The sequence below is a fragment of the Malaclemys terrapin genome, chromosome 10 (assembly GCF_027887155.1).
Source record: "Malaclemys terrapin pileata isolate rMalTer1 chromosome 10, rMalTer1.hap1, whole genome shotgun sequence".
In the NCBI taxonomy this organism is placed as follows: Eukaryota; Metazoa; Chordata; order Testudines; family Emydidae; genus Malaclemys; species Malaclemys terrapin.
The window spans coordinates 38882548-38905858 of NC_071514.1; the positions used below are offsets into that span (position 1 = coordinate 38882548).

The window sequence follows — 23311 nt, forward strand, 5'->3', positions numbered from 1 at the left end:
GCAAATTTAAAAGCAAAATGTTCATGAGGCAGTGGTGATGTGATATAGAGCCTTTGAGTGCTGGGTCACTGGTCTCAACTGGAATGACACTGGCAGTAACCAAATGTCATCACCTGCAGATGGATCATTTTTGTCATTGCGAAAGGTCTTTGTGGTCTCCTTCCAGCTCCTAATGTATAGGTACCCCCTTTACATGTCAACCCCATATCTGGCAGGCTGTTGGACTGCTATTAACAGACAGTGAACATCATCGGGTTGGCCTCTCCAAATTAAAGTGTAGGAAAGCTTGCACTGCTGCCTTCCTGTGCTGTAACGGTCCTCTGGATAAAGAGGAGACTTCAGTCTTAAGGAATGTCAAGCCGCACCTTTTACCCACACAAAACTCACTTATAAAGAGCAATGAACGACATTTTCACACCTTGCTTTAGAGAATTTTTTATTGTTATTCTCCAGAATGACACTGATTTATCAGGGACAGACACGGAATGACTCAAGGAAACAGCAGCTTTCTGAATAGTCACAAATGGTCCAAATATTTAATAAAACCATCCATCCAATTTGTTTTACGTTTTAAAAAAATCCTCTGATACATTGAAAGGATATGGCACCATCACTACCCTGAACTATGCTGAAACACACACTGATCACAGAGGTTCTTCCCTTCTCTACTGTCCAGCTGAGCTCCGACTAGAACCTGTCACGGCGGAGCATTCTCTACTGTTTTTTTACAGAAGTGGAACGCACCATGATTCAGTGCAAATTTCCCACAGAACCTTCTCTTTCCTTCTCAGAAAGCACATTATTTGATCCCAGACCACTTCACATTAGGACTACTTATGTCACAGAGTAGGCTACGCTCACAACCACCCTTTGCCTCCACCAACAAATTAAAAGTTACGTGTGGTGTGCAATGTTCCAACTAGAGACAGGACTGAGCTGGAATCATACATCCAGGAGTTTGGGGAGATGCTAGGTTGGATTTGAATCCACAGATCTATACCCACCCCTCTAATTCTGGATCAGGGTTGAATCCAAAGAGCAAAGGGACCTTTTATTCTCCAGGATCTTGTTTGGCTTGGTGTAATCCAAAGATGATGGAATTCTCCTGAGAGGAGATTGCTGGATTTCAGTCTTCAACCTTCACCTGACTCAGAACCAAGCACCGACCCTTCTCAGCCCATCTCTAGTTCGAACACTGAGCCAGATTCTTATCCAGAGCCCAAAGGGCTTTCTCTTAGGATTTGAAGAGATTTGTCATGCCATTATGGAGCCTCATGTCCCTTTTCTCATTCTATGCCTGGCACTTTACTCCCAGGCTGTGAGGTTTATTATTTTATCTTTGTGTTACAAAGGTGGGCCTGAGTCAGTTCCGTAAATGGGGATGGCATAACCATGGTGCTTTAGTGTCGTTAATCTTAGAATATCTGCTTCAGTACAGCAGCAGGTCCTTCACTCTGACCAGCTGAAACTCCAAACTAATTTAGCAAATTCTTTCCAGCCAGAATTAGGAAAAAAACTCCATTTTAGCAAAGTGAGGAAATAGCTATAATAAGTTAGCTTGTGAGTGTCTCAATTCAGTGAAATATTTTTTTTTATAGTGCCACAGTGCATATCTGTGCACTTAAGAGTGTTGGCTTCTGAAAGTTGTTTCCAGGGCACGAGCATGAAGAGGACCAGAAATATTAATGAGCACACCTCACCATTTAAAGAACTTGTGCAGTTTGCTGAAGTAGGTTTTCAAGTCCTCAGAAAATTATTCTATTTATTCTAACAAGGATTCCATTTATTGTTGTGTTTTAATATGACTTTGAGGCCAGCAAGAAATTTGCTGCTGGGAGCGGGGAAAATAAGAGAAAGGGGAAAGGAATAGAGCTGTGAGAAGATAAGAGCAGAGCACCAGGCATCAGTAAGCTTTCAAAGCACCAATCTACACTGCAGTCTAATCCATGCAGGATTGACCAGTTTTTATTAGATCTACACAAGAGGCGAGAGGTTTACTACAGGTAGCCAATGAGCAGATGGTGGAGATTAGCTGAGGGACGAGTGTTGGAGAGCAAAAGAGTGAAATATTTTCTATATAATACAGTCTTTAGAGCAATGATAGGTCTCTGGAAAGACCTATATTAAGTACTAGGGGCTTTATACTAGAGTTAAAATCTTAGCATACATAAATTAGTGCACAATAAGGTTGGACACAACGCACTCATGAGGCATAGACAAATGGACAGTGCAAACATTCTAATGTTTTGTTTTTCATTTAGTAGATACAGTTGGAAAGAACATTGTGTGATTTCCTTAACAATATTCATATTTTTAATAGGCATGAAACACTCCCAATTGTGTGGTCAAGGAATCTAAATGCCACTGTTTGCAAGATAACAAAATGCCTGTGCCTCTCAGAATGGAAGTTGGGCCTATGATGCATCACTATGGCTTAAGATTTTGTCACAGTAAAATTATGTGCAATTCACAACACAATCACAGTAAAAACAGATCATTTCACACTATGGTCATAGCAACTTTGTGGACCCTGCTGCTGTTTGCTTTGATATAGTGCTCTTTGAAACAGGTCTAGATCAAAGCTAATGAACCATTAATCCGAGGCAGCTAGGTCCATATAAATGGCAAAATTCACAGTTCTGTGCCAGTGATGATCACTGTGACATAATCATATCTTCATGGCCCTGCCTTTCGGAATTGGCTGGACACATGTAGAACATAAAACTCAAGACAGAGTGAGGAAACTCCAGACAAAAAGATAGAAGATGGGGGTTGCAGATTTATGTGGAATTTAACTGTGTGAATACTTTATGGCCAATGAGCTGTTGCTGTTTTGAAGCAACACCCCCCCTCACCCTACCTGCCAGCCAAAAAGCTACATTGGCATCCCATTTGCCATTGGAAATGCTGACTCTACCAATGCACATACCATCATTGGGCCAGAGCAGATTATTATCTCATACTGGTGAGAATCTGCTGTAAATCCTTTGATTTCATTGGCATTACTCCAGAGTTAGAGCAGTATCTAAACTCTTGGCATCACTCGGCTAGCAGTCACAGGTTAAGTACAAATAATTAAATCAAGGTACTGTATTCTGCACAGTTTCTGTCGTCGGTGGCAGCCATGCTGATGCATTCAGTGTCATTTTACTGAGAATCAGTCACATTCATAGATTTTGGGGATGTAATAGAGAGGAGAGTTGGCTAAAGCTGTATGTTTGTGTTACTGCTTGTTTTAATAGCTTGTCTTTCTTACAATAAATACAGAAGGCGAAATAATCACTGTTAATTTGTACATTCTCAACCAGGGGACTAACAGACCACAAGGTTTGGTAGAATACATTTTAGACTAGCTATAATTAATTGCACAATATTTTAAATCTGATTAAGTATATAATAGGCTCAGTGAAGGCTTCCTTTCCTCCACAAGATATATACATTTTTATCATACCTTTATTTCACAGCCTTGTCAAAAGACAACTGGCTTCTGCAGAATTATTTAAGTTTCATCCTTAAAAAGGAAACTTCTTTATTCTTGGTTGGCTTTGCTGGAAAAAAATCATTCATATTGGCATAATTCTTGCATATATATTTCATATACAGACATTATTAGGCAGCTAAGAGATGGGGTTTTGATGGCCTGAAAAGCAGGGTAACTAGAAAACTAATAAGCTGTGGAATGTTGGGTTACTAAATTACAGGACCACCATTTGCCTGCTACATGTTTAAGACTTTGGGGAGCATTGATCAGGGAAAAAAGGAGATACTTGATCAAAGGGGCCAGATTAGATTAAATTTGAACTAATTTCTGATTATGGTTTGGAGAAAATCTGGCCTCCCTACTTAAAGTGCATTCAAAGTCTAAAATGTCTCTCTCTAAAAATAAGCATATTTCACCCCTATTCCTTCCCAGAACCATTCATTTTCTTTTAACCGCCAGGGCCGTAAATTCCAACCAGGATCTGAAATTGAAGTTGTTGTTTTCTTCTGCATTTTGTATCAGCAAATGTGCAGTGCAAATTTAGTTGGCCACTGCACTGACAAAGTGCATGACGTCTGAATCCAACTCGCTCTCCCCTAGCTGTATGGGGTTTTCAGGGCCAACAGGAGTAAACACTTCTTGAACATTAAGGTTGGGATTTGCAAGCAAGCCTGATCCCACTGAATTTCAAGGGAAGTTGGGCACTTCATTCCCTTAGGCTCTGGTTTTCAAAGGAGCCTAAAACCAGCAGCAGATAATTTGTAGGGCCAAATTCTGTTCACACTATTTACAACATAAGCAATACCATTGAAGCAACGTGTCTAGTAACAAGATTTGGCCCTTACTATGCCGAAGAGTAGATCTGTTGAAAAACACCACGCCAATTTTACAATCACTTTTCCCCACCGGAACACCTTAAAAATATATGGCTCAGAGCATGGAATCAGTCCGGAGCTTCTGGAATGTACCAAAGTTTCACACTAATGGGAAGGTCTGCTACAATTCAACAGGGCAAATTCCCAACATTGCCTTGGGGCCCTTGCTGTACAGTTACACACCAATACTGTCTTCCTCACAATACATCAAAGAATAAATTATTACAACACCATGTGTTAGGAGAACCTGTTTTCTCTGAACCTAGGAGGGAGGATATGGACTGGCTTCAGAGAATTTAAGTGCTAAATCAGCTAGTAACCTGCTACAAGAAAAAGGAGAATTCCTGGGATTGGATAAACTGGTACCAGTCCTCACTAGAGGCTGCCACTACTAACCACACATTAGCAACTGGAAGTATTAGCCACTGGAACTCCCAAGTTGTCAGGGATCTTCAGTTTTGCTCTTGACATTTTAGTGAGCTTGTTGGGTTTTTTGTTTTTTTTTTTTTGCTGATGTTATAAACATACACCTATCACCACAGTAATTTAAAAATCACCACCGTATACTACTTCACGGGGGAACACAAGCACACAGTTACTACTGCACAGCACAAGTGTCCTGCAGGTCAACTCACAGCTTCTTCAAAATGAGAAAAGAGAATCAGAAAAAAAAACAAACAAAAAATACCCTGTTCTAGAGTAGAGGGAAAAATCAAGTATCTTACACTTCCCTTGTTGAAATGCTTACACAGACTTGGCTCAGCAGTATTCTCCCTCTCCCCCACCCCTCAGGACAGAGTCTTCTGCTCACATCTCATTGGAATAGGTGTAGTTAGGGGTGGCAGAATATGGTGTTTCATGCTGCATCGTGGCCCCTTGTGCAGCACCGACTGCCGCATTGTGCGCTGCCTGTTGTACATGCGGGTTCTTCCAAGCTCCCGTGGTCCACTCTTCTTGCGCTTTGCTGAAACTCCCTCCACTGCCCCGGTAAAATTTATGCACCTGTGTGGGGCAGAGGTAGAGAGAAAAGAGATCACTGATTCACAGAGGCGAGCCCCCAGCTATTTTTTTAATTATCTGGCTAGCCTGACAGAACCTAAGACAAAGTGTCCGATCCCGAGAGGTGCTGAGCACTTGCAGCTCCCATTGACTTCATGGGCAGTTACAGGTGCTCAACCCCTCAGGATCAGGACCGAAACCGACAGATGTTGGAATGACAGCCCTGGAGACTGGGATGCTCCATGCAACAACCGTGGCAGTGCAACAATTCTGACCAAAGAGGCTCAACCCTGACCTAATGGGACCCGCTCTGATGCGTGAAAGCAGTTCATCCTCCATCTCCATTTAGTTTTTGTGCTCTACCTAGACTGTCAACAAGAGAAGCAAATTGACCTGTTGGGATGGTAGTTCATGATGTGGGCAACTGTCTCACTACTGTTTCCAGTGAACCATCAACAAAACGCACATATGCCACCAATCAATCATTGATTGGTCACTATAGATTAGTACAGACAACCTACCCTATTACAAGTCTTCCCCAGAGTCATTCAGTCCAGGGCTTTGGAGCGGAGCTGGAGCGCGGAGCAGCTCCAGAGCAGTGGAGCTGCAGGATTTTGCCTGGAGCTGGAGCAGAGCCGGAGCACAGCTCCAAAGCCCTGATTCAGTCCCCTCTATATCCATATTCCTAAGGCAGGAAACAGGATAGACGGAAAGTTGCATTTCATCAGACACCCAGAGCCGGTGCAAGGAAGTTTCGCGCCCTAGGCTAACCTTCCACCTTGCGCCCCCGCCCCCAAGCCCTGCGGCAGCTCCCCGCCCCCCCTCTGCCCTGAGGCACCCCCCCCCCCGGGAGCCGTGCAGCAGCTCCCCACCCCAGCTCACCTCTGCTCCGCCTCCTCCCTGAACATACCGCCCCCGCTCTAATTCTCCTCCCCTCCCAGGCTTGTGGCGCCAAACAGATGATTGGCGCCACAAGCCTGGGAGGCGGGAGAAGTGGAGCAGCCGCTGCGTTGGGAGAGGGAGTCTGAGCCACACATGTCAGCGCGCCGCCGGCAGCCCAGCCCAGGAACGCTGTAAACAAAAATTGGGGGCACTGCTTTTTGGCGCCCCCAAATCTTGGTGCCCTAGGCAACTGCCTAGTTTGCCTTAATGGTAGCACCAGCCCTGTAGACACCTTTCACAAACACCTACCTCATTTTCTAACCTCAAGAGCCCCCACCCAATTTGCTAACCTCAGAGAATGCATGTCTGTGCTTTGTGGGATTAGAGAAGTTGTAATTAAGCCTGAGCAACCCACACATCAAAGACAGGAAAAAAATAAAGTGAAGGCTTTAAAGAGCTCATTCCTAGCTCTAAACCATAAAGATCACCATCAAGGAACCAATCACAGGGCAGCAGGCCTCTGTAAGTGAGAACGAAGACCAGGAACAGGAGAAACGGAAAGTTTGGGGCTTTAGTGAAGACCTGAGTTTGATTTATTTTAGATTCTTGCTAAACTTTTTAAAAATTCTAAACATTTCTTACCGTACCCAAGAATTTCTCAAGGGAGCCCAAGCAATCAACATTCTTATTTAAGTCATTCTTGCTCAGCTTCTAGGATGAGCTGAGCAATAAGAGTACTTCTCTGTTTTTTTTTAAATTCAGCAGCCCACAACCTGCATCTTGCCAGAGCCTAAGGGAACTCAAACATCAAGGGTCAAGTCCTGTCCTAGATCTGACAGCACTAGATTTGGAGAGGTTCTAAGTTTGACAAAAACAGTTGTTTCAGCCCTAAATGCAACAGTGGCACCAGAAATTGTGAACAAAGGGTTGCTCCTAACAGAACAAAGGATGGAAAGTGCCCAGTGGAGCTCTCCCTAGAAACACCATGAAGCAATGAACATCCCAGCTTGGATCTCCTCCCCAGAAGACCACCCAGAAAATGTCACAATTTCTGGTCTCTAATCCAGCACTCATACCATACTGAGGGCAATGAAGGAGAAGACTGCCACGACTGTAAACATGATGGTGGGGATAAGCATCACCACAGCTGCACCCACGTTGGTCCCAAAGAAGGATATTGCTGCAATCCAGCCACTGCAGGGAGATGAAAAAGGGTTCTGGTTAAACAACGGCATTGTTGCAGCCATGCATATCCAGTAGCTATGTTTTTTTTCCCCATTGGCTTTGTATGCTGCAAGTGGCAAACCTCACTCTAAAATGATTCTTCTCCCAAACCCTTCAGTATCTTGGATGACCCTTTCCCTGGCTGACAAAAGATAATGCTAAGCCATTCCTGAAACCAACAAGCACCCTAAGGGCCTCCCCAATGCCTCCTAAAAGAACTAGATAAGTTCATGGAGGATAGGTCCATCAATGGCTATTAGCCAGGATGGGCAGGGATGGTGTCCCTAGCCTCTGTTTGTCAGAAGCTGGGAATGGGCGACAAGAAACAGATCACTGGATGTTACCTGTTCTGTTCATTCCCTCTGGGGCACCTGGCATTGTCCACTGTCAGAAGACAGGATACTGGGCTAGATGGACCTTTGGTCTGATCCAGTATGGTCGTTCTTATATTCTACCTCCTTTCTCCACCACATCACATCCTTCTTCACCCTTCTCCTCCCACTCCACTAATGCACTCCTTCCATACTCCCACTTCCACCCACTTGATGTCCACTTGATGAGCCAGGGGACTCTGGAATTTTTTTCTTCCTCCATCCTAACAGGAGTCAGCTGTGCCTAGCACCTGAAGAGAAGAAAGGTTGAACGTGACAAATTCCTTACCAGACTCCCCAGCCAGGGATCCCCACCGCCTGGATAATGCTGATCACCAGCTGGGCCATGAAGGTGAAGAAGAAAGCCATGAAGCTGAAAGAACTGTCTGTCCTACAAGAGAAACAATTTATCATCCTCCTCCTCCCCACTGCTACCCGTGTCTCAATCGGTACTCAAGCTGCACTCCGAATGGCAGCAAGAAAGCTCTCGTCACCCTGAACACCCAATATCTCTGCCACCAGCTCAGCTAAACAATCCCTTTCATTCCAGCAGAGATTTTTTTTGCCATGATGCGGTGGATGAGAATGGGAACGGATGGTCCAGTGTGAACAAGAGCTGCCCTCAAAGAATAGTCAGGATAGTGACATCACAGCATAAGGAAGGAGAAATGAAAATGAGGGGCTCAAGCTGGGCAAACAGGTGTCAGAGAGCAGAGTTTCTCCAAGGCTCTATGGCTACGTCTACAACGGGATAAAAAAAATCTGTGACTGGCCTGACTCGGACTTGTGGGGCTCCTGGGCTGAAAAATCTGCTGTGTAGGCATTTGGGTTCAGGCTGGAGCCAGAGCTCTGGGACCCTGCAAGGGGTGGACGGTCCCAGAGCTGGGGCTCCAGCTGGAGCCCTAACATCCACACAGCGATTTTTAACCCCACAGCCTGAGCTCAATGAGCCTGAATCAGTTGACCTGGGCCTGCTGCAGGTCTTTTATCCCTGTATAGACGTACCCTATTTAGCTACTTACATAGTCCTAATTACCATATTATTAGAGCACCTCATAGTTAGCAGATTTTATCCTCAACACCCCTGTGAAGCAGTGAAGTATTATTCCCAATTTGCAGCTAGGAAATGGACAAAGTCACACCAATCTGTGTCTGACTGGGGAATTGAACCCAGCTCTCCTGAGTCCATGTGCAGTGCCCTATCCACTGGACCATCCTTCCTCCTCGCAAGCAGGGTGGACAAAAAAATCAATTCTTTTAATTTAATGTTTTTATTTTGTTATTTAAATTAAAAATAAACCTGTTTAAAGAAATCGGTTAAGGCCTAAAATTATTATAAGCTCTTAAAACATTTAAATAAAAAACAACTAAGCTAAATCCATAAACCTGTATCAAAAACTGAGCTAAAGGTTGTTTTTCTGTCTTAAGAAAGAATCTGGGGGAAAACATATAGCTTCTGAGGTCAAGCTTTATAAATATGGCACAAAGGTCATGTACTGTATTAAGGGTTTGTTTTGTTTAATAAAAATTAATTTTATATTCTGTTCCGAGTGTTACATTCAATTCCAGTTACCATCACAATGCAGCTTGACACAAATCATAAGCAAAAAGTAAATTATCTGGCAAATATACAATATACTGTTCACCAGTTTCTAAGATACTAAAATATACAATGAATAAATCTGAAAATATTAAGCTATATAACTGCTTAAATACACGTATATAGTTATAGCATACCCTTCTAGGTAGCAAAAAAGACGTACCGAAACTAATGTAAAGGCTCTATTTAGTTGTAAGTGAACATGCTTTAATGGTTATACCAACCAATGAGAATGCACCTCTCTTCAGAAAATGACTGAAGTGCAAATGGAAAAGTTGATTAAAATCAATTATTTAACTCAAGGCATTCCACTTGGTGATTTAAAATCGCCTTGATTTAAATCAGTCCACCCTGCTCTCAAGTAGGGAACTAATGAAGCATTCAGCAAACGGCAGGGGACTGGTAGAATGGTGTACTTTACATTTGGTGATGCGTGGATTGCTCTAATTTGCACACATAACCAACACAAATACATGCTATCCACCCCCAAAAGGTTTGTAAAAGGAGTCTCTAGTAGAAAGAAAATATTCACCTCCCAAAATAAAAATCAGATCTCCCCCGCAAGCTGGGGCTGCAGAGAACTGAGTTTCTGGAGCTAGTGTGTTGTCTAGAACAAAGAGAGGTCCACAGAGCCACATTTCTTGAGGTAATGGGATAGTTGGATGCCCAACAACTAATGTAAACTGCCATCGTTCCATTGACTTCAATGGACCTTTGCAGCTTTACACCAGCTGAGGATCTGTCTTCAGGTTTCCTGAGAATGAATCTGAGCTTCTAGTGTCAGGAAAAAGGAATTTGTAAGAACCTCAACTTCTAATACCTCTTCCCTCATGCTTTTGCGTCATGGCCCAATGAGACTTGAAAGTCAAAGCATGAACCTTAGAATTAAAGGCCCTGATTCAGCAAGATACACAAGCACGTTCCTACATTCTGTTGACTTCACTGAGACAAATCATATGCTTAAAATTACGCGGACGCTTAAGTACATTGCTAAATCAGAGCCAGAGGAGGAGCTGTTTAGCTGCTCTCCCTCCTCTATCTCTCGGGACTGTAGAACACTTTGGTTATTGACTCAATGTAGAGGATTCTAGAGTCAGAGAAGCGTGCTGTAAAATTGCTGGTACCCTGTAGTTCTTAGCTGGAACGAGGGGGCTGTGATGTTAGGAAGAAGCACTTGCAACTCATCTAAATATTGACCTATTTTCCCATTTCCAGTTCTAGTATCAGAGAAGGGCTGTCAGAGTTTCTCTGATCCCCAAGGCATCTCTCTTCAGGAGCCTCCACATTCTGCAGCAAAAGCACAGAGTCTGTCAACTTGGACAGGAACAGCTGGAATGTATCCATTCATTATGCACTGTACCTGTGGACTCTGGTCCAAGTTACCATGTGATAGATCACAGCATTCAAAGTTTTCTGTTCACATACACTTCCCAATCTCCCATGACTCACTGTCAAGAACCTCACTCAGAGGGAAAATATATATTTGATATATTAGTTTTTATGGGGAGCTGAGATCTTAATCCTGAACATCCAAGATTTCAAGGTAGGAAAGTAAAGTTAAAGGTAGGAAGGGAAGGGAGGGATTCCCAAATAGAGGTGAGCCAGTCTAAGCATTGGTTAGTCATGAGAAGAAAGGGGAAAGACAGTGAGAAGCTGTGCCCAGCTCTGACCACTTACTTGAAGGCTTTGTAAATAGGTCTAAACCAGCAGACATAGGAGCAGGGTGTAAAGAGAAGGAGCCAGAGAATTGCCAGTCCAAAATTAACAGCTCCACCGCCTCCAATCAGCCATGCGAGGCAGCCAATCAGATTCACTGCCAAGGTGATGCTGTTCACTGCAAACATATATACACACAGACACACAGAGGGAGCAAAGTAGCACACGGCAAGAAAGTAAGCTGTGACCGAAGGGACCCTTCAGGTGGCTACGTCCATGGGGTTCAGAAATGTTCAGGCAGGTTTAATCCAAGGGTGGGGTTTTGTCTTCAGTTTTTATCATCCTTCTCCCCTCTATAATTTTCACAATTAGTCTTTCCATGCCCACCAGGCTCCCTGGGGCAATGGTTCCAAGCTAGCCGGAGCAGGCTGGCATCAATGAATCATGGCCCAATTGTGGCTCCCCTGCATATGTCACCCATTACAGGAGGTGAGAGTTTGGGGGCGGCGGAAAGGTACAATCATCTACGAGTGAGAGTAACTGAAACACAATTAATTTCTCTCTTGCCACCAAAGGATGGAAATGAGAAAACTAAAGGAAGCTCCTCACTTGCCACCAGCAATGGCTTCACTAAAGGGAGTGCGCTCCCAGGCAAGTTGGACCAAGTAGCCAAGCTGCCTTTCCCATGACAAATCTGCTTGAGCCATTGGACACCAACTGACCGATTCTGAAAACTGAAGTCACAAGTTCCTGACTGGTCTATGGCATGTCCAGATCAGTTCAACAGGAAAAATATTTCTCCAATAAGATACTAGGAGACTAAGTGATACAGGCCTACTACAATGAAGGGAAGCCTACCAGAGACTAGACAATGCAGAGGAGAATCTGTCATCTGCACTTCTGTGCCTCAGAACTTCAGGATGAATCTTTGTTCCAATCAGAATTAATGTCCACCAAGCAATGTAATGGAGCAGCCAGCTGGGATGCTTCGCTGTACGAGATTCAAATGTTCAGCCAACCCAGCGATCTGACGGGCAGGGCATCCACATGTGCACTACATCATGCAGCACTCAAGGATGTCCCATCACTGTTTGAGACCTGACCTCCCCCCCACCCCCGCTTTTTCCCCCTCAGGGGACATTTTGGACTCCTTTCTGACATGTCTTCTCCCCAGGGGACAGGCTTACCTAAAGGGTCTCCTTGGACAGCAAGTTAATAGAAACAATCTCAGCAAGTTCAACAGAGATGTGGTGTTTGTGCTTTTGCTTTTCAAGGCTCAAGAACAAAAAGGGGCCTATTAAATACAAGTGTAATGAGTGCAGCCAAATCAGGGATGGGGCGTCAAAGTGATTGTACACCTCCCTCCTGGCACCCAACAAAATACATTTAACAGAATAATTTGTCAGTGTCACCACAACAGCCTCCCTGAATGAGGAAGGGGAAAGCTAGCGCAGCTCCAGACTCCTAGCAGCACACAGAACCAACGCTGAAAACTGGGCAAGTCAGCAGGGTGGGAAGTCCATTGGAGGAGACAGATGCATGAGTTAAAAGCATAAACACCCAGTCCCTTTGGTGCTGATTCAGCTCCTTCTAACCTGCACTTAGAGCACACACCACCCCCCAGGGAAGGTTGCTTCAATGCAACACTCCATTTTGCTTTCAATGTTCAATGTCCTGATAAGGAACAGAGGTCATCTTAAAGGCAGAGGGTGCCCGGCACCTGCTCTCACAGACCCTGTATGTGCCATCCATTCACCCAGCAGCCTCCCCCCCTCCCCCCGCTGCCAAGGAGGAGGATGGAAATGTTCATTAACAGCTCCTCCTCTCCCTGCTTCCATCCTACCCCATCTCAGAACTTCTACCTAAAAAAAAACATCTGCACTGTCCTGGTTTACATAGCAGCAAACTCACCAGAAAGCCGTCCCTAGCTATTCTAGGGCCCTACGCAGCCCCCCCCCCCCCCCCCCGTGGGGGGTGGGTGGGGCTGGTTTGGGGGGACAGGGGGAACCACCTCCCAGCAGTCACTGGCAGCGCAGCTGGGGCTGGGTTGTTGCACTTCCCTCCGCCAGTGAGTGCAGGCCCGACCCCGCTTCAGTCCTCAGGGGAGTGAGGGTGGAGCAGAGAAGGGTGGGAAGAGGCAGGGGCCATGGGGAAGAGGTGGGGCAAGGGTTGGAGCAGCACACAGCGGCACAGGACACCAGGAAATTTGATGCCCCTAATTTTCTGGTGCCCTACGCAGCTGCGTACTTTGCGTATGGGTCGGGACGGCCCTGGACACTGGTGGAACAATCTTCCATCTCATTTTAAAAAAGGGTAGTGACTTCAGTCACTAGGACTGTCACTGCTACACAGAAGTCCTCGATTTAGGCACAGGTCAGGTGGAGTAGCCATGCAAGCTTCTCCACCGGGAGTGCTGTAACCTCAAACTGGAGGGATCTCCTCTGGGAACAAGTTTAGTTTCCAAGGGCCATTCAATCCTTGGCTTCGCCTCCGGGCTAGCCAGTAAAGGGGCCAAATCATGCCAAATGCAGTGGTGATTTCTCAGAAGTGGATTTCTGATTAAACTTTCCCCACATACCCCAATTTGCTCGGGCAGTTGTGACACTGACTCTCAGCACTGGCTGGATTTCCTAAGCAAGTGTATATCCTGGGGAAATTTACTCACTTAGCTGCACTCTGTTTAGTAAAGTTACATGAACTGTGCACTCTTGCTACACTGAATGCCCTTGGGGTCAGGATACCCGGAGCAAAGAGATGGCAAGCTCCACACCAGGCTTCAGAAGGGGGAAAAATACACCTGAAGGAAGAGCAGCCCAAAGGGGGTGTAAAACCTATCCTCTTCCCCTCACAGGGAAGCCTGCCACTCTGTCTGCTTTACTTGCCCACAGGTCAAACTAGTAGATGGTCCCTATGCAAGGGAAATCAATTCCAGCAGCCAGCTAGTTGCATCAGTGGTATTAGGAACTACCCAAGGGACCACAGCTTGCGGGAGAGCACATCACTCAGCAGCTGCAGAAGGGGCAGGTGAGGTTTGGCTCTGAGGAAAGCCTCAAGCGCCTGCACCCTGGGGAGCAGGGTACTGCAGAGATTACACTTTTTGGCTGGGCGAAAGCGACCGCTCACTACATCAGAGGCCCTGTACTCAGTAATTTAAAGTGGCATTTCAGCTTCAGAGGCAGCCATGCGGCTTTGGGCTGGATGTGGAATTTGCAAACTGGGAAACGAGGGAGTAGTGACCTAAAAACACAGGGCTGGAGGACAGCTCCACGTCTTCCACCTCAATCTGGCTCAGATTCCTGATTCAGGAGGACCCTGGCAGGATTTGCAGAAACCTTGCATGGGTTTTTTGGCAGGGAAGGGAGAGCCCAAGCACAGATATCGCTGCAATTAAATACTTGGAAGTGTGCTGGTGGGGCCTACATTTCCCAAGTGACGAGCCCTCTGGCTGAGGGAGCCTGACAGGAAGAAAATCAGAGCAGTAAATCCTTCAGCAAAGAGAAACTCATTGGCTGATCTGTTCCACCTTAGGGCAGGCTCTGTGAGGGAGCAGAGTTCATGAGTGGTCTCTAGTTTGTGAAGTGCACGTGATCACCTAGAGGGTGGGAGAGGACACCCTGAGACGAGTTCTAGGGCTGGCTCCAGCAGAGTTAAAGCTAGAGATGAGCTCAAGCCTTCCAGAAAATCAGATCCCAATTGGAACCTAAACTCTGTGACTGGGGCCTCTTTATAATGGCCCAACCCAGAACCCCACTCCCCAAATATGGAGAAGCTGAGATTTGGAGCTGAATGTCAGGATCCAGATCCCATCACTAGTTTAAACCTCTTCAGAAATATGCAAGAGACAAAAAGTCCCTAGACTCGGGGGCAGGATGATGTTTCCCTTAGTGCCACTTTGTTCTTTACACTAACACTTCTAGAGACAAGCATTCAGAGAAGCAGGCATGAGCATTTCTCTCTCGACCCATTTGATCCCTTCCTCTCCTGCAGACACAGGCTGCCTGCCCCAGGGATGACTCACACATCCAGAGGTAGTAAAGGCGCTTGGCCAAGGTTCGATGCTGTGGTGGAATGTCATCATCAAAATCCTGGTAGAAACATGGCTTCAAGGGGATGAATCTTGGGAGTGGAGGAAAATTGTTCACCTTTTCTGTGACAAGAGATAAAATATGTATCACTGAACAGAGCCCAACGCAAGTCTCTGTTCCTCCAAACTGATCTGATGTTGCTGATTGGTTAAAGCACTGATCTAACCTGAGCAGTGACTTTGAAAGTAGCCTAGTGGGGTTACATGTTTGTGTCTCACTGATTTCCAGCTCAGATTTGTTCAGTTTATAAGTAAAAAAAGATGATTTCCCCTCATTGCCAGCCTTGCAACTCAGCTTGGGCTCCGACAGTCCAGCTGGGCTCTTTCTTTCCACACACAATCACCAGGAATAAAGAGTGTGCCTGCCAAATTATACCCGTTGTGACACACATGACCCCACTGAAGGTAAACTTGGTTGCAAAGGCCAATATGTTACCTTCATTAAAGCACTGAGTCCTTTAATAGAAAATCCAGTTCTACAAGATCCAGCAGAGATTTTTCCTTACCTGCCATGGTGTCTGTCCGTCTCTACTCCGCAGCTAAGTTAGAGAACAGCTTGCACCTCTGCCAAAACTGGAAGAAATCAAGAGACAGTAATGACACTAAGGAAACAGACACCGAGAACAACAGGAAATAATGTTTCCTCTACATTCAACCACTTCCCAGGATTTACTCTGTTACCGGAAGTGCAAATGTCCTAACACCATAATCCCTCCCCACCATCCCACTGATTCAAGCCTGGGGAAATCCAGGTAGTCTCTTGGCATTTCTCCAATGTATATCCTTCCCAAATTAAGGGAGTAAATTGAATTCTTTCCTGCCTCCTCCTCTCCCACCCCCCCAAAAAAACCCAACCAAAAAAAAAAAAAAAAAAAAAAACAGCTGGCTTCACTGCAACATTCCATGGGATGATCCTCAGACAGAAAGAACCCAGCTACCTTCAATCAGCATGAAAATCACCCCTGGTATGGCAAATCACCCCTTTACAGAAATAACTGGCTCCCAAGGACAATGCTATAATAAGGCATGGTTGAATTTCCCATTGTTTATGCTATATATATCCCTTCGTTTTCAGTTTTTATTTTATTTTATTTTTCCTGGGAATTTATCGGTGTTTATTATTAAAACAGGCAGAAATCGGTGCAAAAAATATTAATTTTTCTGGGTAAATATTGGGGTTTATTTTGGTCGATGGAAGAACTGGGGGGGGAAGTATTCGGTAGATCAATACTTTGATTAACAGAATTCAATGTGGTTTGCTGCAGAACTAAAACAGAACTCAAAACACAATGCCACCTCTTAGTTTAAGAAAACAATATATCGCTAATCCCCAAATAAAACTTTTCACTTGAATAAACAGTTAACTGTTGCAGACTTAGAACTATTAGCCTATAAATATTTACATTTAATAACTGGGCCTCACCATTTGCAGTGCACATACTCAACTGCATCCTTTTCTCCGGTTTTTGTTTTTTTTTTAAACTTTTGAATATTTCTTTGTGATCTGAAACGTATTCTAATACAGATTTTAGGTTTTTTTCCCATTTTAGTGTGTCAGATCTTTAAACCATTATCTGCTAACAGCCTGAAATGTGTACATGGTGGGCGTGAGATTCATCAGTATGTTCAGATGTGCACGCATTCAGAGCTTGTGTGCATACCTGTTTGTTTATTGTGTTTATCTTCTAGACTAATACATAGCCTTGCTTTAACAGGCAGCTTTGCATACACACACAGACTAATGCATTATCGTAATACATATATCTCATGTTTTCCTAATAAAACAAGTTATTTTTTATATATTTGAATGATACAAAAGTAGGATGAAAAATCAGAAAAAATCATAATACTTTTTGTAAAACCCAGGATTTATTAGGGATAAAAAATGGGTTAAACTGAAAATGAAGGAGCTTTTATATATATTAGATACGCATCTCTACAGTATTTATACATATACCCAGATCTATTGTCCACCCCTGGGAAAGCCATTAGAGTAGCCCACTGGCTACAAAGGCCTAAAACACGTATTCGAACTAAAGTGCTGGCTGCAGCCAGAACAGTAAAAGAAGATTCAGCAATGTGGGGCAGGGAGAGGCTTAGGCCTGGTTTCCACTGTGCGGTAAATCGATCTAACTTATGCAACTTCAGTCACATGAATAATGTAACTGAAGTCGATGTAGTTAGATCCACTTACCGCTGTGGCTACACTGCACTGTGTCGATGTCCCCGCTCCTCCCACCTCCCTTCTGGAAAGTCCTAAGCGCCACCAAACAGTTGTTTGGCATTGGGAAGCACTGGGAGTTAGGCGGACGAGCAGGGACGCAGTGCGCTCAGGGGGTGGGGTGGGGGGTGAGGAGAGCTTGGCTGCCGGTGGAGTCGGCGCCTATGGTGGGCCACAGGAAATAACTCCACGGGCCACATGCAGCCCGCGTGTTTGAGACCCCTGATCTACAACTTACTTGCATTCAGAAATTAAAGTGCTTGTGAACGTTTTTAATTTATAAAGTGCACCAAGTACAGATCAGTTCTATGCACATGCAGAGTTAAAAAACCAATACACTGCAAAATAAATGAATAAATAATCTCAAATGCCTTACACTAGGCCCTGAAGGTCAGCAGACTTGGGTTTGGTTAGATCAACTGGAGGAGTAGGTAGGGAAGGAGGAGAAGGAATGAGAATTCTAGAGTCAAGGGCCATCCACTTAGAAAGCCATGGTCCCAGGCATTTAAAGATATGGGCTGACTGCTCAAGGACCCATAGTGACCTCAGCTACTACTGCTGTGCATAGGGAAGGAGAGAGTCTCACAGGAAATTAAGCTCCAGGGATTTTTAGATTGATAGGGCTAGGGGCTCACATAGGGTATTAGAAATCAGTATCAGCACCATGAATTGCACCCAGAAGGAAGAACATTTGTCAGAACTCCAGTTTAATATATGCACCAAGGTTGCCAAATAGGTCAGTAGCCACATGGAGCATGTGACTCCTGAAGCTGTAGAGCTCTGAACTAACTGCATCACAGCTCAAATGGTCTAGCTCCCACAACATCCTCATATGTACACCGAGAAGAAATGGGTGCGTACATACTCTTGAATAGAACCCCACTTAAGCCTGCACACGAGCCCACATGACAGGTAAGCCATTGCTTCAAAATACCTTCTGGGATCCTTCCAGAGAGGAAAACCGGAAGCACTCAAGAGCAGTACCAGCCACCCAATCCTGGCTTTCAGGCTAAACCAAACCTCAAATGATGGTCCCAAAGGCTGCTGACAGATCTAAAAGAAGCAAGATAAACACCTACCCTTTGTCCATCACTAGGCAGAGTTTGCTCACCAACTAGGCTACAGTAGTGTCAATATCACACTACCCAAACCAAAAGCAAGATTTAGAGGGATCAAGGAAATCTAAGGGACTCCTGGTTATACCAAAGCTGCACTAGCGAGATTCTTAATTGTAGCAGAGGCCTAACTACCACTCGAGTTAAACTGACACCATTCCCTCTCACAGGGAGGCATTATTCTCAATAACAGACCTAGTACCTGTTTGATTTTACTAACCATGAGGGGCATATGTTCATCTTGTAGGTCTCTGTCTGAAGCTCTCCCAGTGTATCTCCTTGGTGAGCTTTAAAGTGATAGTGCTTAGATACTATAAAAAAAAATCATAAATAGAGATGTACAAATAGCACCTTATTATTAAGTCCCTGTACCAATGGCAAGCTGGACCTAAATTTTGCAGCAAGGCAGCTTCGTTGCTGGTTTCATTGAATTAAGTATGGAAATAAACAAGTCACTACCGCAGCTCCCGTATTATTTGGATAAGAAGCTCAATTGGATACCATCTCCATGTTTTCAATTTTTACCATGCTGCTGTCGATTTTTGCATCTACAAGAAGAGAAAAAGAGGTAGACAGAAGAAGAAATGGATTGACAACATAAAAAAGTGGACAGGAATGGACTTCACGGAGACTCAAGCACTGACACACAATCATCAGGGATGGAGACAACTGGTTGATTGCTCATCAATGATGGTGCCCCAATGACCAATGCGGTTATGAGAGTGATGATGAGATTTTTGCATAGAAAACAGAGAAGAGCATCACAGAATGTGCCAGAGGAAAGTGAGGTCCTGATAGCTGGTGCTTTTGGCACCCAGGAGGATGCAGAATAAGGTCTGGCATTGGGGATAACACACACTGCCTTGGCATTTCTGCCAAGATGAGCAGCTGAGGCCTCTAACAGCATGTGCCCAAACAGGAGACACACTGGGCCTGATTTTTAAAATAGTTGAGCACGCATAGCTCCACTTGCAGACAATGGGAGTTGGCGCTGCTCAGCAATTCCAAAGAATCAGCTCCAAGATTGTGCCCCAAGGGTGCTCAAGTTAAGTGCCCAATCACGGATGCTCAGAAAATTAGCAAACACATTTACAAAAACCCTAGCATATAAATCTGTAAAGCCCCTTTAGTGATCAAACCCACGTATGGGGCTTAAACTGACGCAAAGTCACTTTCACATAAACAAAGTCACCCAAAACAACCGTCCGAACCCAGCCTACTGTCCCCCTCACCTGCACATCTAGTACAGCTATTAAGTTCATGCTCAGACAGTCAGCTTGCTGAATATTCCAGTTCCTCTGTTATTACTTGTGGTAGAAGTGCAAGTGCAGACCAGAGAGGGTCACTTTTACCAACGGGGCCTATCTAGCCCTCCAGTAAGAAAATCATTTGCACAGACAAGGTCCAATAGGTTAACTACGAGTGATGAAAAGTAAAATAAATACACGACACATATTTTGGACCAAATCCTAGCCCTACTGGAGACAATGGATATTTTGCCATTGACTTTAATTGGACCACCATTTGGCCTTCATAAAAAAAGTAATGGATATTTTCTCTCTTTATGCAGTGAAATTTCCACTACTGCCTGCAAATCAGCTGCATGCGGGCTCCACATTTCCAACATCGGGGCCCGGTTTTTCTGTATAGCCAATGCTATACATGGAAAAGCACTCTCTGAATCTATCCTTAACGTTTATCTGAAATGACTAACACCTCCAGCTCCCTAAAATGTGACACACTGGGTGGTAATAGGGTTTACACTAATTCACACTTTCCCCTTGATAGAGAAAAACATACAAGTGAGAAAAAGGACCATAAAAATAAGCAGATACAATATCTTCTCCCACAACCCTGCCACTCATCTTCAGATGGGGACTGTGGTGGGGATTTCACTGGAATACTCAACTCCTCTCTCTCCTGTAATAGGGAGGTCTGTGGTGAAAGTCACTGGGTTATTAACCCACCTCCCACACGCAGTAGGCACAAGGCCCCAGTGTATTTCAACTGGGCAGCATTAATTCACCCGCCTACCACTTTAGGAAGGAATTTTCTCTTGCATTGTAATTGGAGCTGGGATCAAGACACAAGACTTGTATCTGGTTAGCCAATGCCCCAGCATGCTAAGGCATTCAAATCTAGGATTTTGGTTCAGCACATTATAAAGATGGGGGCCCTGGACAAAATTCAAATCCAAGTTCCAATTTCAAAACACCCCACAATATCAGGGAAGTAGGTTTTCTCTGCTTGGGCCCATCTTTCATTGCAATACACATGACAGTTACTCACTGCATGTTAATAAACAAGCCAGTTGTGTATTCCACTGATTATGTCACCTTGCAGAAGGCAATCAGGCCTTCCAAAAAAAAATCCCTGCACACTCAGTGAGAGAGATATTAGCTGGTGGAAGGCTCCTTTGCAAACGCAAACACACCCACAGAGGGGGACAGAAGGCTCGTTTGCATACGCACACCTGCAAGGGTATTTTTGTTCATTTGCACAAATGTGCAAATGAACAAAAGGTTAGTGAAAAGACCATTTGCACACATGCACAAGAGAAGTGTTGGGGTCCCCTTTGCATGCACACACACACAAGGTGGGGGAGACCCTGTTGAATGTGCGCGCACACAGGGGAGATGGACGGCCCGTTCACATGCGTGCTGGTGTATACATACACGGGGGGGGGGGGGAGGGGGAGTGGAACAAGGGCGGCATATTGGCAGGCATGCGCCCGCACGAACTGGGGGCTGCACGGCCCCTTCTGAATGCCTGAATGCACATGAGCTATGGGGGTGCAAAGCCCCTTCTAGGCACGAGCGCACACACGAATTGGCGGGGCAAGGCCCCCTCTGAGCACACATGCACACTCAGGAAGGGGGGGGTGCAAAGGCCCTTTGGCACGTGCACACCCACGGGTTGGGGAGTGTAAGGCCTCCTCAAGGCACGTACATACGTAGGGGTGGGAGGGTGCAAGGCCCCTTCTGGGCACGGGCGTGCACCCACGGGTGGGGGGGGCGCAAGGCCCCTTCTGGGCACAGGAGCGCACCTACGGGCGGGAGGGGGCCAAGACGCCTTGGCACAGGCGCGCACCCACGGACGAGGGCGAAAGGCCCCTTCTGGGCACGGCCGCGCACCCACGGGCGGGGGGGGGGCACAAGGCGCCTTGGCACAGGCGCGCACACGGGGGGGGTGCAGGGCCCTTGGCACGCGCACACTGGCAGCGGGACAGGGGCAGCCCCCAGCCCGGCCAGCCCCGCAATGCTCGCCGGGCGCGGCTGCCGTCACTGCGAGGCTGACAGGGCCCGCGGGACTCACCTCCCTGCAGCGCCCGTGCAGTGCAGAGCGTCAGGCCCCGCAGCCCTTCCCCGTCCCGGGCAGGCAGCTCCGGCTCCGCGCCCCACAGCCCCCGCCTCCTGCCGCAGCGACCGCGGGCTCGCGCCTGGCTCCGCCCCCTCGCTGTCCCCCTGGGCGGCGCCCGCAACTCTCGCGAGAGCCGAAGCAGCCTAGCGGACGCTGTCCAAAGTGTTGGGCCCGCTGGCGGCGCGGGGTCCGCTCGCCACAGCCCGGGCCGGTTCCGGCGGGGCCCAGCGCGGCGGGGAGGGGACACGGGGGACCAGGCTCTAATCTCTGAGGCGGGAGGGGCCCCCCGGCGCTAGGGACACGAGGGGTACCGGGCTCTGACGGGGGCAGGAGGGACCAAGTTCTGAGGGGGAGGAGGTACCGGTCTGTGAGGGGGGTGGGGTGCCCCAGGCTCCAGGGGGGAGGGGGGGCCAGGCTCTGAGGGGGGTCGGGTGCCCCAGGCTCCAGGGGGGAGGGGGGGCCAGGCTCTGAGGGGGGTCGGGTGCCCCAGGCTCCAGGGGGGAGGGGTACCAGGCTCTGAGGGGGGTCGGATGCCCGAGGCTCCAGGGGGGAGGGGTACCAGGCTCTGAGGGGGGTCGGATGCCCCAGGCTCCAGGGGGGAGGGGTACCAGGCTCTGAGGGGGGAGGGGGGACCAGGCTCTGAGGGGAGTGGGGTGCCCCAGGTTCCAGGGGGGAGGGGGAACCAGGCTCTGAGGGGGGTCCAGGCTCCTGGAGGGAAGGGGTACCGGACTCAGAGGGGAAGGAGGGACCAGAGTCTGAGGGAGGTGGGGGGGGGCTGGCCCTAGGAGGGGCAGGGAGCACAGAAGGGCCCACTGGTCTGGAGGTGGCAGGCTTTGAGATGGGCAGGACAGGTTGAAGGCCCCAAAATTATAGCACTACAGGATTCTCCAGTATCTTTCAGTCTGTTCAGTTTATCAAAAAGAAGACTGAGAGATTACTTGAGTAATCTGGGTTTGAATAGGGACTGGGAGTGGCTGGCTCATTACAGAAGCAGCTTTTCCTCTCCTGGAATTGACATCTCCTCATCCATTATTGGGAGTGGACTACATCCACCCTGATTGAATTGGCCCTGTCAACACTGGTTTTCCACTTGCAAAGTAACTCCCTGCTCTCCATGTGTCAGTATATAATGCCTGCATCTGTAACTTTCACTCTATGCATCCAAAGAAGTGAGGTTTTTACCCACGAAAGCTTATGCCCAAATAAATCTGTTAGTCTTTAAGATGCCACCAGACTCCTTGTTGTTTTTGTAGATACAGGCTAACACGGCTACCCCCTGATACTTCACGGGGATTGTGAAGCTTAATTCCATCACATTTATAAATGGTTTTTAAGATTTTCAGACGAAAGGTACCATAGAAAATCAATGTATTATTATTAATAATACAAGAACTATCAAAATTATTGCAATATGTATTTAGAGTCCTCAAACACTACAGCAAC

The 23311-nt window shown here is 46.5% G+C and overlaps 1 protein-coding gene across 2 annotated transcripts; it reads right to left on the minus strand.

The window, feature by feature from the left end:
* Positions 1-419: 419 nt before the first annotated feature.
* SCAMP5 (secretory carrier membrane protein 5) lies at positions 420-21926 on the minus strand. Of its 2 annotated transcripts, XM_054041717.1 has the most exons (8): positions 21824-21926; positions 18729-18819; positions 15679-15745; positions 15107-15235; positions 11110-11266; positions 8122-8223; positions 7314-7431; positions 420-5358 (listed from the first exon to the last, which is right to left on the minus strand). In XM_054041717.1, the coding sequence occupies exons 3-8, from the start codon at positions 15683-15685 to the stop codon at positions 5164-5166; spliced, it is 708 nt and encodes a 235-aa protein (XP_053897692.1). In that variant the 5' UTR covers positions 15686-15745; positions 18729-18819; positions 21824-21926; the 3' UTR covers positions 420-5163. The 2 variants fall into 2 exon arrangements, with proteins under 2 accessions (XP_053897692.1, XP_053897691.1); XM_054041716.1 differs by lacking the exon at positions 18729-18819.
* Positions 21927-23311: the final 1385 nt, after the last annotated feature.